Genomic DNA, 13,950 nt, shown 5'->3' on the forward strand with positions numbered 1-13,950 from the left:
GGCCGCAACTTGGATGAAAACTTCACAAGGTGAAATTCGCATGTCCGCTAATACAGCAGAAGCATATACCTAGATGAATCCAGGAACATTCCCAAACTCATCCTCTAAAAACACAACATAGTGCAGTTTCAATCTCACGAGAGTCACTCATCAGATTGAAAACCATAAACTCCATCACGCATAGCACGGACTAGCTCCTATGACATCCCCACTGACGTCATCAGCGCCCAACAGTGGGTGTAGACCTTAGTATAAAAGTATGCTCTCACACATACAAATCCACACACCCACACATACTTGAGCATCCATTTATACAAAGTCTTCCTACTGAGTCTCTGTCGGCACTCCGGAGGTGAAGGAAAAACTCAGCCATGACGAAGGCTAGCACTAAAGGAGAAGGCTAATCAAAAAGTAGTCCAAATCTCTTCATTCAAGGTACAAATGCTTGTGAAGTCTAAACGATTTCATCCTCTAAAAACACAACATAGTGCAGTTTCAATCTCACGAGAGTCACTCATCAGATTGAAAACCATAAACTCCATCACGCATAGCACGGACTAGCTACTATGACATCCCCACTGACGTCATCAGCGCCCAACAGTGGGTGTAGACCATAGTATAAAAGTATGCTCTCACACATACAAATCCACACACCCACACATACTTGAGCATCCATTTATACAAAGTCTTCGTACTGAGTTTCTGTCAGCACTCCGGAGGTGAAAGGCAAACTCAGCCATGACGAAGGCTAGCACTAAAGGAGAAGGCTAATCAAAAAGTAGTCCAAATCTCTTCATTCAAGCTACAACTGCTTGTGAAGTCTAAACGATTTCAGTTTAGTCTCTCCCAAACGAGAACGAGCATCTAAATCTAAATCTAGCTGATAGGGCAACGCACCATTTAAGATAGAAAGAATTATCGCAATACCAGCAGGCCGCAACTTGGACGAAAACTTCACAAGGTGAAATTCGCATGTCCGCTAATACAGCAGAGGCATATACCTAGATGAATCCCAAACTCATCCTCTAAAAACACAACATAGTGTAGTTTCAATCTCACGAGAGTCACTCATCAGATTGAAAACCATAAACTCCATCGCGCATAGCAAGGACTAGCTACTATGACATCCCCACTGACATCATCAGCGCCCAACAGTGGGTGTAGACCATAGTATAAAAGTATGCTCTCACACATACAAATCCACACACCCACACATACTTGAGCATCCGTTTATACAAAGTCTTCGTACTGAGTTTCTGTCGGCACTCCGGAGGTGAAGGGCAAACTCAGCCATGACGAAGGCTTACTAAAGGAGAAGGCTAATCAAAAAGTAGTCCAAATCTCTTCATTCAAGCTACAACTACTTGTGAAGTCCAAACGATTTCATTTTAGTCTCTTCCAAACGAGCATCTAAATCTAAATCTAAATCTAGCTGATAGGGCAACGCACCATTTAAGATAGAAAGAATTATCGCAATACCAGCAGACCACAACTTGGACGAAAACTTCACAAGGTGAAATTTGCATGTCCCCTAATACGGCAGAAGCATATACCTAGATGAATCCAGGAACATTCGCAAACTCATCCTCTAAAAACACAACATAGTGCAGTTTCAATCTCACGAGAGTCACTCATCAGATTGAAAACCATAAACTCCATCACGCATAGCACGGACTAGCTACTATGACATCCCCACTGATGTCATCAGCGCCCAACAGTGGGTTAGACCATGGTATAAAAGTATGCTCTCACACATACAAATCCACACAGCCACACAACTTGAGCATCCATTTATACAAAGTCTTCCTACTGAGTCTCTGTCGGCACTCCGGAGGTGAAGGAAAAACTCAGCCATGACGAAGGCTAGCACTAAAGGAGAAGGCTAATCAAAAAGTAGTCCAAATCTCTTCATTCAAGCTACAACTGCTTGTGAAGTCTAAACGATTTCATTTTAGTCTCTCCCAAACGAGCATCTAAATCTAAATCTAGCTGATAGGGCAACGCACCATTTAAGATAGAAAGAATTATCGCAATACCAGCAGGCCGCAACTTGGACGAAAACTTCACAAGGTGAAATTTGCATGTCCGCTAATACAGCAGAAGCATATACCTAGATGAATCCAGGAACATTCCCAAACTCATCCTCTAAAAACACAACATAGTGCAGTTTCAATCTCACGAGAGTCACTCATCAGATTGAAAACCATAAACTCCATCGCGCATAGCAGGGACTAGCTACTATGACATCCCCACTGACATCATCAGCGCCCAACAGTGGGTGTAGACCATAGTATAAAAGTATGCTCTCACACATACAAATACACACCCACACATACTTGAGCATCCGTTTATACAAAGTCTTCGTACTGAGTTTCTGTCGGCACTCCGGAGGTGAAGGGCAAACTCAGCCATGACGAAGGCTAGCACTAAAGGAGAAGGCTAATCAAAAAGTAGTCCAAATCTCTTCATTCAAGCTACAACTACTTGTGAAGTCCAAACGATTTCATTTTAGTCTCTCCCAAACGAGCATCTAAATCTAAATCTAGCTGATAGGGCAACGCACCATTTAAGATAGAAAGAATTATCGCAATACCAGCAGACCACAACTTGGACGAAAACTTCACAAGGTGAAATTTGCATGTCCCCTAATACGGCAGAAGCATAGACCTAGATGAATCCAGGAACATTCCCAAACTCATCCTCTAAAAACACAACATAGTGCAGTTTCAATCTCACGAGAGTCACTCATCAGATTGAAAACCATAAACTCCATCACGCATAGCACGGACTAGCTACTATGACATCCCCACTGACGTCATCAGCGCCCAAAAGTGGGTTAGACCATAGTATAAAAGTATGCTCTCACACATACAAATCCACACACCCACACATACTTCAGCATCCATTTATACAAAGTCTTCCTACTGAGTCTCTGTCGGCACTCCGGAGGTGAAGGAAAAACTCAGCCATGACGAAGGCTAGCACAAAAGGAGAAGGCTAATCAAAAAGTAGTCCAAATCTCTTCATTCAAGCTACAACTGCTTGTGAAGTCTAAACAATTTCATTTTAGTCTCTCCCAAACGAGCATCTAAATCTAAATCTAGCTGATAGGGCAACGCACCATTTAAGATAGAAAGAATTATTGCAATACCAGCAGGCTGCAACTTGGACGAAAACTTCACAAGGTGAAATTTGCATGTCCGCTAATACAGCAGAAGCATATACCTAGATGAATCCAGGAGCATTCCCAAACTCATCCTCTAAAAACACAACATAGTGCAGTTTCAATCTCACGAGAGTCACTCATCAGATTGAAAACCATAAACTCCATCGCGCACAGCAGGGACTAGCTACTATGACATCCCCACTGACATCATCAACGCCCAACAGTGGGTGTAGACCATAGTATAAAAGTATGCTCTCACACATACAAATCCACACACCCACACATACTTGAGCATCCATTTATACAAAGTCTTCGTACTGAGTTTCTGTCGGCACTCCGGAGGCGAAGGGCAAACTCAGCCATGACGAAGGCTAGCACTAAAGGAGAAGGCTAATCAAAAAGTAGTCCAAATCTCTTCATTCAAGCTACAACTACTTGTGAAGTCCAAACGATTTCATTTTAGTCTCTTCCAAACGAGCATCTAAATCTAAATCTAGCTGATAGGGCAACGCACCATTTAAGATAAAAAGAATTATCGCAATACCAGTAGACCACAACTTGGACGAAAACTTCACAAGGTGAAATTTGCATGTCCCCTAATACGGCAGAAGCATATACCTAGATGAATCCTGGAACATTCCCAAACTCATCCTCTAAAAACACAACATAGTGCAGTTTCAATCTCACGAGAGTCACTCATCAGATTGAAAACCATAAACTCCATCACGCATAGCACGGACTAGCTACTATGACATCCCCATCGACGTCATCAGCGCCCAACAGTGGGTGTAGACCATAGTATAAAAGTATGCTCTCACACATACAAATCCACACACCCACACATACTTGAGCATCCGTTTATACAAAGTCTTCGTACTGAGTTTCTGTCGGCACTCCGGAGGTGAAGGGCAAACTCAGCCATGACGAAGGCTAGCACTAAAGGAGAAGGCTAATCAAAAAGTAGTCCAAATCTCTTCATTCAAGCTACAACTACTTGTGAAGTCCAAACGATTTCATTTTAGTCTCTTTCAAACGAGCATCTAAATCTAAATCTAGCTGATAGGGCAACGCACCATTTAAGATAGAAAGAATTATCGCAATACCAGCAGACCACAACTTGGACGAAAACTTCACAAGGTGAAATTTGCATGTCCCCTAATACGACAGAAGCATATACGTAGATGAATCCAGGAACATTCCCAAACTCATCCTCTAAAAACACAACATAGTGCAGTTTCAATCTCACGAGAGTCACTCATCAGATTGAAAACCATAAACTCCATCACGCATAGCACGGACTAGCTACTATGACATCCCCACTGACGTCATCAGCGCCCAACAGTGGGTGTAGACCATAGTATAAAAGTATGCTCTCACACATACAAATCCACACACCCACACATACTTGAGCATCCATTTATACAAAGTCTTCGTACTCAGTTTCTGTCAGCACTCCGGATGTGAAAGGCAAACTCAGCCATGACGAAGGCTAGCACTAAAGGAGAAGGCTAATCAAAAAGTAGTCCAAATCTCTTCATTCAAGCTACAACTACTTGTGAAGTCTAAACGATTTCATTTTAGACTCTCCCAAACGAGAACGAGCATCTAAATCTAAATCTAGCTGATAGGGCAACGCACCATTTAAGATAGAAAGAATTATCGCAATACCAGCAGGCCGCAACTTGGACGAAAACTTCACAAGGTGAAATTCGCATGTCCGCTAATACAGCATAAGCATATACCTAGATGAATCCAGGAACATTCCCAAACTCATCCTCTAAAAACACAACATAGTGTAGTTTCAATCTCACGAGAGTCACTCATCAGATTGAAAACCATAAACTCCATCGCGCATAGCAAGGACTAGCTACTATGACATCCCCACTGACATCATCAGCGCCCAACAGTGGGTGTAGACCATAGTATAAAAGTATGCTCTCACACATACAAATCCACACACCCACACATACTTGAGCATCCGTTTATACAAAGTCTTCGTACTGAGTTTTTGTCGGCACTCCGGAGGTGAAGGGCAAACTCAGCCATGACGAAGGCTAGCACTAAAGGAGAAGGCTAATCAAAAAGTAGTCCAAATCTCTTCATTCAAGCTACAACTACTTGTGAAGTCCAAACGATTTCATTTTAGTCTCTTCCAAACGAGCATCTAAATCTAAATCTAGCTGATAGGGCAACGCACCATTTAAGATAGAAAGAATTATCGCAATACCAGCAGACCACAACTTGGACGAAAACTTCACAAGGTGAAATTTGCATGTCCCCTAATACGGCAGAAGCATATACCTAGATGAATCCAGGAACATTCCCAAACTCATCCTCTAAAAACACAACATAGTGCAGTTTCAATCTCACGAGAGTCACTCATCAGATTGAAAACCATAAACTCCATCACGCATAGCACGGACTAGCTACTATGACATCCCCACTGATGTCATCAGCGCCCAACAGTGGGTTAGACCATAGTATAAAAGTATGCTCTCACACATACAAATCCACACAGCCACACAACTTGAGCATCCATTTATACAAAGTCTTCCTACTGAGTCTCTGTCGGCACTCCGGAGGTGAAGGAAAAACTCAGCCATGACGAAGGCTAGCACTAAAGGAGAAGGCTAATCAAAAAGTAGTCCAAATCTCTTCATTCAAGCTACAACTGCTTGTGAAGTCTAAACGATTTCATTTTAGTCTCTCCCAAACGAGCATCTAAATCTAAATCTAGCTGATAGGGCAACGCACCATTTAAGATAGAAAGAATTATCGCAATACCAGCAGGCCGCAACTTGGACGAAAACTTCACAAGGTGAAATTTGCATGTCCGCTAATACAGCAGAAGCATATACCTAGATGAATCCAGGAACATTCCCAAACTCATCCTCTAAAAACACAACATAGTGCAGTTTCAATCTCACGAGAGTCACTCATCAAATTGAAAACCATAAACTCCATCGCGCATAGCAGGGACTAGCTACTATGACATCCCCACTGACATCATCAGTGCCCAACAGTGGGTGTAGACCATAGTTTAAAAGTATGCTCTCACACATACAAATCCACACACCCACACATACTTGAGCATCCATTTATACAAAGTCTTCGTACTGAGTTTCTGGCGGCACTCCGGAGGTGAAGGGCAAACTCAGCCATGACGAAGGCTAGCACTAAAGGAGAAGGCTAATCAAAAAGTAGTCCAAATCTCTTCATTCAAGCTACAACTACTTGTGAAGTCCAAACGATTTCATTTTAGTCTCTTCCAAACGAGCATCTAAATCTAAATCTAGCTGATAGGGCAACGCACCATTTAAGATAGAAAGAATTATCGCAATACTAGCAGACCACAACTTGGACGAAAACTTCACAAGGTGAAATTTGCATGTCCCCTAATACGGCAGAAGCATATACCTAGATGAATCCAGGAACATTCCCAAACTCATCCTCTAAAAACACAACATAGTGCAGTTTCAATCTCACGAGAGTCACTCATCAGATTGAAAACCATAAACTCCATCACGCATAGCACGGACTAGCTACTATGACATCCCCACTGATGTCATCAGCGCCCAACAGTGGGTTAGACCATAGTATAAAAGTATGCTCTCACACATACAAATCCACACACCCACACATACTTGAGCATCCATTTATACAAAGTCTTCCTACTGAGTCTCTGTCGGCACTCCGGAGGTGAAGGAAAAACTCAGCCATGACGAAGGCTAGCACTAAAGGAGAAGGCTAATCAAAAAGTAGTCCAAATCTCTTCATTCAAGCTACAACTGCTTGTGATGTCTAAACGATTTCATTTTAGTCTCTCCCAAACGAGCATCTAAATCTAAATCTAGCTGATAGGGCAACGCACCATTTAAGATAGAAAGAATTATCGCAATACCAGCAGGCCGCAACTTGGACGAAAACTTCACAAGGTTTACATGTCCGCTAATACGGCAGAAGCATATACCTAGATGAATCTAGGAACATTCCAAAACTCATCCTCTAAAAACACAACATAGTGCAGTTTCAATCTCACGAGAGTCACTCATCAGATTGAAAACCATAAACTCCATCACGCATAGCACGGACTAGCTACTATGACATCCCCACTGACGTCATCAGCGCCCAACAGTGGGTGTAGACCATAGTATAAAAGTAGGCTCTCACACATATAAATCCACACACCCACACATACTTGGGCATCCATTTATACAAAGTCTTCGTACTGAGTCTCTGTCGGCACTCCGGAGGTGAAGGGCAAACTCAACCATGACGAAGGCTAGCACTAAAGGAGAAGGCTAATAAAAAAGTAGTCCAAATCTCTTCATTCAAGCTACAACTGCTTGTGAAGTCTAAACGATTTCATTTTAGTCTCTCCCAAACGAGCATCTAAATCTAGCTGATAGGGCAACGCACCATTTAAGATAGAAAGAATTATCACAATACCAGCAGGCTGCAACTTGGACGAAAACTTCATAAGGTGAAATTTGCATGTCCGCTAGTACGGCGGAAGCATATACCTAGATGAATCCAGGAACATTCCCAAACTCATGCTCTAAAAACACAACATAGTGCAGTTTCAATCTCACGAGAGTCACTCATCAGATTGAAAACCATAAACTCCATCACGCATAGCACGGACTAGCTACTATGACATCCCCACTGATGTCATCAGCACCCAACAGGGGGGGGGTGTAGACCATAGTATAAAAGTATGCTCTCACACATACAAATCCACACACCCACACATACTTGAGCATCCACTTATACAAAGTCTTCGTATAAGGACTCCACTAAATCTCAAACAAAAGACCTCACATTACAGCTGTCAATGTGCTCATCGAAAAGAAACCTGGCTGCATACAGAAGTAAACAGACATGAGCATACCTGAATGATTCCTGTTGTTCTGGGAGTTGATCCAAGAAGCACAAACCTCGCACTGCAGTAAGCACCATACAGCTTTAAGTATGCAACTCCCTTCCAGCCTCCCTAAAACCATGTTACATGCACTTTCCAGCTAGACAACTTATTACATATGTGTAGAAATGCAGCTACTGAGGGTAATAACAAACGGAAAACATAAATCCATCACACCTTCTTGGAAAAAAAGAGTGGTGCTACTATAAATTGCCATAATAGATGAGGATTCTAAGCCATGTTAAAAATTAAAAGCATAAGATTCATGCAAGAACTATGTTCAAAATAAGAGACTCTTCTAGATCACAAAATGTAACAAGACAACATTACAAGTGACCAACCAACAATGCACCAACTAAATTTGTTTTGCAAAGGCATACACAATTTAGATTTTCAGTATCATCTTCATTTTCAACTGCTAAAATATTAGACGTATCTGTTGACCGCTCGTGCTAAGAGCTAGGAGTGGTTGCTTACAAATGTGACAATGGAAAAAACCACGAGACAAGAACAAAAAACCAAAAGAACACTCATGTTGCTAAGGAGAAGGACAACTCTTGACTTTCGAAGCCCTACAATGCATCCTACTCTCCAAAGGATCTTCATGTGCACTCCGGCTCCCAACCTCACCAGTCTAGATTAGCTGGCATGATATCTTGCTCTTTATGCACATGACTACCTTCAAAGATGGTCTCTCCTAGGTCACCTCATACTTCTCTCTCTCACTCTGTCTTCAGACACTCCACCTCCACTGCTCCTTCTCGAATCATCCAACAATTCCTTTTTTGGATGCAATTTGTAAAACCTGTTCAATTAGGAACAGAAAGATTGCTATCCTAGAGCTTTATATGACTTAAAGAGATTAGCTGCAATGGTACATCTTCTTAAGCATACAAAGGATAAGATAGAAGCAAACAACCAAAAGTACCTCTTAGATTTTTACAGGTATTCATTTTTGGAAATCGATATTGACAAGTACTCTAGCTATGTGCCATTAGTATACTCAGATTTTGCTTCCCACATATTGTGTGTGTGTGTGTGCACGCGTCCGTGTGTGTGAGCTTTCACTGGGGAAAAATGTGTGTGTGTGTGTGTGTGTGTGTGTGAGGGAGACAGAGAGAGGGAGTAAATACTTCATAAATGACAAATATGTAGCATGCTGCATGCACTACGCATAATGGCAGCATACACATAGAAGGTAGTAGCTTTAGCATGAATTGCATTCATAAATCTTGGAATTAAAAATCTCAGAAGTCAGAATTCAAATGTCAGCTTTCAAAATCAAAATCGTTAGCCAATTACCATCATTATTTTTTTTTTCAAAAAGATTACTTCATTAAGTATGAATGAAAGCCGCAAGAGCAAGCTCAAATGCAGGAGTACATCATGTCATGCATGAGAGAAAAAACAGCTCAAAAGGACGGAGGCTGAAAATTCCACCTCAACCTTGAAGAAGACTCAGAGAAGAACGGAGATCCTCTCCAAACTCTGAAAAAAATCTCTCTTGGCTGTAGCTGCTCTGGAGGATCCTTGCATGCTCGCCGAGATGGCCATCAGTGTGTGTATAGTATCAGTCCATAGACTGGCCATAAATTGGGAAGGGTGAACCTGTGAATCCTCCCTCGCCTCCGTACATCTAGCCCTCCAAATATACCAACCTGCAATGCTAGCCAGAATCTACCAAGATGTGTCTACCAAGGCATGAGCAGCTCTAAAAGGAGTGAAAGGAACATCCTGGAGAGCACATGACTCCACAGACTGTCGTCATATAATAAAGGATGAGTCTGAGTCATGTCCCTCGAAAAAAACCTGAGGACCAGTAAGAGATAACAATGCCACTGATCCCCAGGTCATGAAGAAGGGTGTTCTATGAAATATGCAAAGAATCCTAGCAACACCCTTCCAGATCGTCCTCGCCCGTCTGCACTCCCAAAGGCAATGTTGAACTGACTCAACTGCTGCGTGGCATCAAGGACAAGTAGGGTCAGTCCCGAACCTGAATCTCCACAGGGTCACTGCAATCCCTCCATAAATAGAAAGCCAAAGAAAAGAGTGATCTTTCTATTTCTGAGGGATTTCCAGAGCCTCCTCGAAAAGTTTTTCTGCACTTGCAAAAATATGAAAACTATCCCAATGAGGAGCTTTGGAGGGCCTCCAACCTCTACTACTAAGCTGAAATCTCCTGGCATTTCTGACTGTGTAACGAAAGAAGGAGATGCTCTTCTCTTGGTACCCTTCATCAATCCATTCCCACTCCCCTAGGTCCCACAAGAACCTGACGGGAGAACCACAATAAAACCAGAGTCTCCAAGACCCAAGTGCCAGGAGAACAGGCTCAGGATCAAGATACCATTGTGAGTCCGTGTCCCACTCCATGTAACCTGCAATCCTAACAGCTGAGCTGCTGCAACTCGTCTTTTGAGAATGTGATGGTTTTCGCGGCCGGTGGAAGCGGGCGAGGATTGGCTGAAGGCTGAGCCATCGTCAATCAAGGTGGAAAGGCCGACACGAACACGGTTGAACTCCGTCCGACTAAAATGCTGCTAATAAGGAGAGGAAGAAGACTGAGGGGAGGAGGCAAGATGGGGGAGGATAAGGGAAGAGATTAGAGAGGGGCAGGGGAAGGGAGGTAGGGAGAGGGGGTGAGATAGGCGAGGAGAGAGGCTGAGGGAGGCGAGGAGAGGGGCTGAAAGAGGCTTGGAGGGGTGAGGGAAGCCATACGTTCCCCACCAATGAAGGGGCTTGGCACATATCTCCTTTTTCTTTGTTGCATGCCGAGAAAACACTACCCGGTAATTGTTCTTCATGTTGAAGCTCTTCAGCAACGATTAGTGGCAATATAGAGTTACACGTGGATGTTGTGGGTGCCTCCGAGAGGCACCAGGCTTGTTTTCAAAGCAAGCAGCCGTACGGGTGGATCCAACAGTATGTATATTCTCTCTGTATACATTCAGACTTCACTAGCATGTATTGGAATTTGGGCAAGGTGTTTGCCTTGTATTTCTTAGGTGTTGAGACAAATAAAGGGTCAGCAGCACAGCAAGTGGGGGGCCAATAGGCAACTGCCATGTGGCATGGTCTGCAGCAGGAGGCTGGAGCAAAGGCAGGTACAGGCGCAGGGTACAGGAAAAGCTACAGGCTTATTTATAGGCTGTACTGGGTCAGCTGTACAGCAGGTACAGTCAGCTGATGTCAGCATTCCACAGAATGGGTGGGCCCAGCCGGTAAGTCTAGTAAGACAAGACTGGGGGCAGTTCATCCCTACAAAAAGGCCCCATTGGGGGCCTTGGAAATCATTCAGTGTGCCTCATATTTGGCTGTATCCAGGGCATAGGAAGGCCAGGGATCAGGGTCCTTTGTACCTCAAAGAATGGCTGCAGGCAGAAGCAGCAAGCAGGGAGGTCTAGGATCAGCATATACACTGTGAACCAAGGAGGTCTGTTCGAGCGGCATCTACACAGCACGTTGAAGCTCCCTTAGAGCACGCAGGCTGACAGAAGACTGTAGAGGATGTTAGAAGACAGCTCTGTACCAGGGATCTACATCTACCGTTTGTATCGGATTTTGTCCATCTTTGGAGCAATCTACATAACATGTTTTGCTGCTCTACTCTCAGTGTACTGTTCAAGATCTGTGACTGCATCTATCGATATAACCACTGCATGCAGGACGGAAAGGAAAGAGACCTGATTTTAGCATTGTGTGATTCCTGGGCTACCTATCAATACATTCTTCCACTGGGAGAGTGTTGGCTACAGCGAGCAACCTCTGTCTCTATTTTCTGACATAAAGCACCAACAAGATTAACCAGAGTATAATTGAGTCTGGACTTTTTAAACAATCTTTGGTGAGATAATGCCTTTTGTGCTGCAACTAAGCAAGAGAACCAAAACCTTCTGTTCATCCATATCATTGGAGTGTATTGACCTTAGTGGAAGGGATGGAACCACATGAAATCTACGTTTAGAAGGAGCCAAAACAATGCGCTCAGCCTGGACAAAGAAAATAGGGGAGGTTGTTCACTCAGGAGGAGAAGAGTAATTCCTTATGAGGGGCGACTTTGACAGCGTCCACCGCTTGCTTTCAGAAAAACAGCCATAGAAAAAAGTAAGCAATCTTCAGTAAGGGAAGAGAGCGCTATGAGGAGCAGTGCGTATAGGAGAAGCATGAAAGGCACACGCTCAATTCTCCACGGCTTGTCTTTAATAGGTTCATTTATGATAACCTGGGCAACCACCAACTCCATATTGCACTCGTGACTGGAATGGTTGTTTTGAAAGTCGATAGCGGTAGGAGCTCACCTGCTGGGGATCCACAAAGTGTCGTAGATGGTGGTGGTCAAGGATTTACTAATATGCGCTAGGATCTGAGGCCTGTTGCTTGCATCCATGAGGAGCCTACAGAAAAGCTTGTCACAAATCCTGCTGTTCACTCAGCAAACAGCACCATGGCGTCAACACCAAGAAGCCAGGTTGCAATGCTGCCTACAATACTCGTCTCTTTTGGTGTTGATATTACGCATTGAGTAAGCTGGCAGTTCTGCTCTCGTTGATCAAGAAAATGCAGTTTTTAGCTATATATATATATATATATATATTCCTCCACAAGGAGGGAAATATTAGACCAAGCCCGTAACACTTGTGGGTTTGTCTCTTCCAATCACTCTTGAGTTCAAGCCTCGCATAGCTCAGAATTCTCTCTCAGTCACCCCTTATGGAGTCGTTGCTGTGCTGGCACTTTCAATTTCAATACCACACACACACCAAAAAAAAAAAGGGAACGACCTTGGAAAATGATACCTGTATAGGATCAAGGCAAGATTCACACCCCTAGTACTTGGCCATGTGTGTGTGTGTGAAAAAAAACATCAAAAACAAAGGGTGGAGCTATTTACTCTTCACCGCTCCCCCACAACCAACCAGCACAAACAAGGGTGCCTTTAAGCTCCAAGGTTGCCATGGGGTTAAGTGTCTTTCTGAGACTCATCATTGTTCCTTGTGAGGCTCAATGATGTGTTATTTCAAATATGTAATGACGGTCAAGCTATAGAGTCACATGGTGTGACAAGGGAACTTTGGCGTGTGAGTAAATCTCAAGGGCCTTAATGACATGACAAGTAAGATGGCAACAACCAAGGCACATCTATATGATTTCAAAGATTAGGTTCTTAGAGATGCCAAGGCATTGTCAATGATTATCAGGATGATTGTAGATACAATGCTTCCACACATTCTATCGGTAGATATTGCAAGTGGTGCTTTTAAGGTCTTAAAGCATCTATACAAGACCAACAATACAAAATTAATAGCTACTCTCTAGCTACTCTCCAAAATCAATTCTAATTGATGACCTTGGGAGAGGGAGAATTTATCAACAACGACCATTTGGTAATGTGAAGAACCAATGTAATGAAACCCACACAATCGACTCGCATGCATGATAGTGATGGGTGGGCCATGTAATTTGTGCCTCAAAACCATAGTGTAGGCAATGCAAACCTCTTGAAGGTCAACCCTGTACTTTACCCTTAAGTTTCCGCCAACTCTCTCTCTCTCTCTCTCTCTCTCTCTCTCTCTCTCTCTCTCTCTCTCTCTCTCTCTCTCTCTCTCTCTCTCTCTCTCTCTCACTCTCTCTCTCTCTCTCTCTCCCCCTCCCCCTCCCTCCCTCCCTCCCTCCCTCCCTGCCTCCCTCCCTCTCCCCCTCCCTCTCTCTCTCTTATATACGATTTGCTTTCCCTCTGAGTTGTTGCCCCCTTGCGCTCGTGCATGCACTTTCCATTCACTATCCAATTCACGTTATCTTATACCCACTGGTCATCTAGAAAAGGCAATTGTCTCACCTCCTAAATGAATGAAGGGCTCAT

At 43.4% G+C, this 13,950-nt stretch overlaps 1 protein-coding gene across 2 annotated transcripts in view; it reads right to left on the reverse strand.

Moving 5' to 3' along the window:
* LOC147902214 (dynein axonemal assembly factor 10-like) overlaps positions 1-12,757 on the reverse strand; it is a 68,092-nt gene extending 55,335 nt beyond the window's left edge. For both annotated transcript variants that reach the window (XM_087374642.1, XM_087374641.1), the window contains exons 1-2: positions 12,389-12,757; positions 8,058-8,109 (exon numbers count right to left, since the gene is read on the reverse strand). In XM_087374642.1, coding sequence (XP_087230768.1) covers positions 8,058-8,109; positions 12,389-12,477 — 141 coding nt within the window. In that variant the 5' untranslated portion in view covers positions 12,478-12,757. The remainder of the gene's footprint in view (positions 1-8,057; positions 8,110-12,388) is intronic.
* Between the last annotated feature and the right edge of the window lie 1,193 nt (positions 12,758-13,950).

The sequence above is a fragment of the Dipteris shenzhenensis genome, chromosome 5 (assembly GCF_047967505.1).
Source record: "Dipteris shenzhenensis isolate YYH24624 ecotype China chromosome 5, Dip_SZ_1.0, whole genome shotgun sequence".
In the NCBI taxonomy this organism is placed as follows: domain Eukaryota; kingdom Viridiplantae; phylum Streptophyta; class Polypodiopsida; order Gleicheniales; family Dipteridaceae; genus Dipteris; species Dipteris shenzhenensis.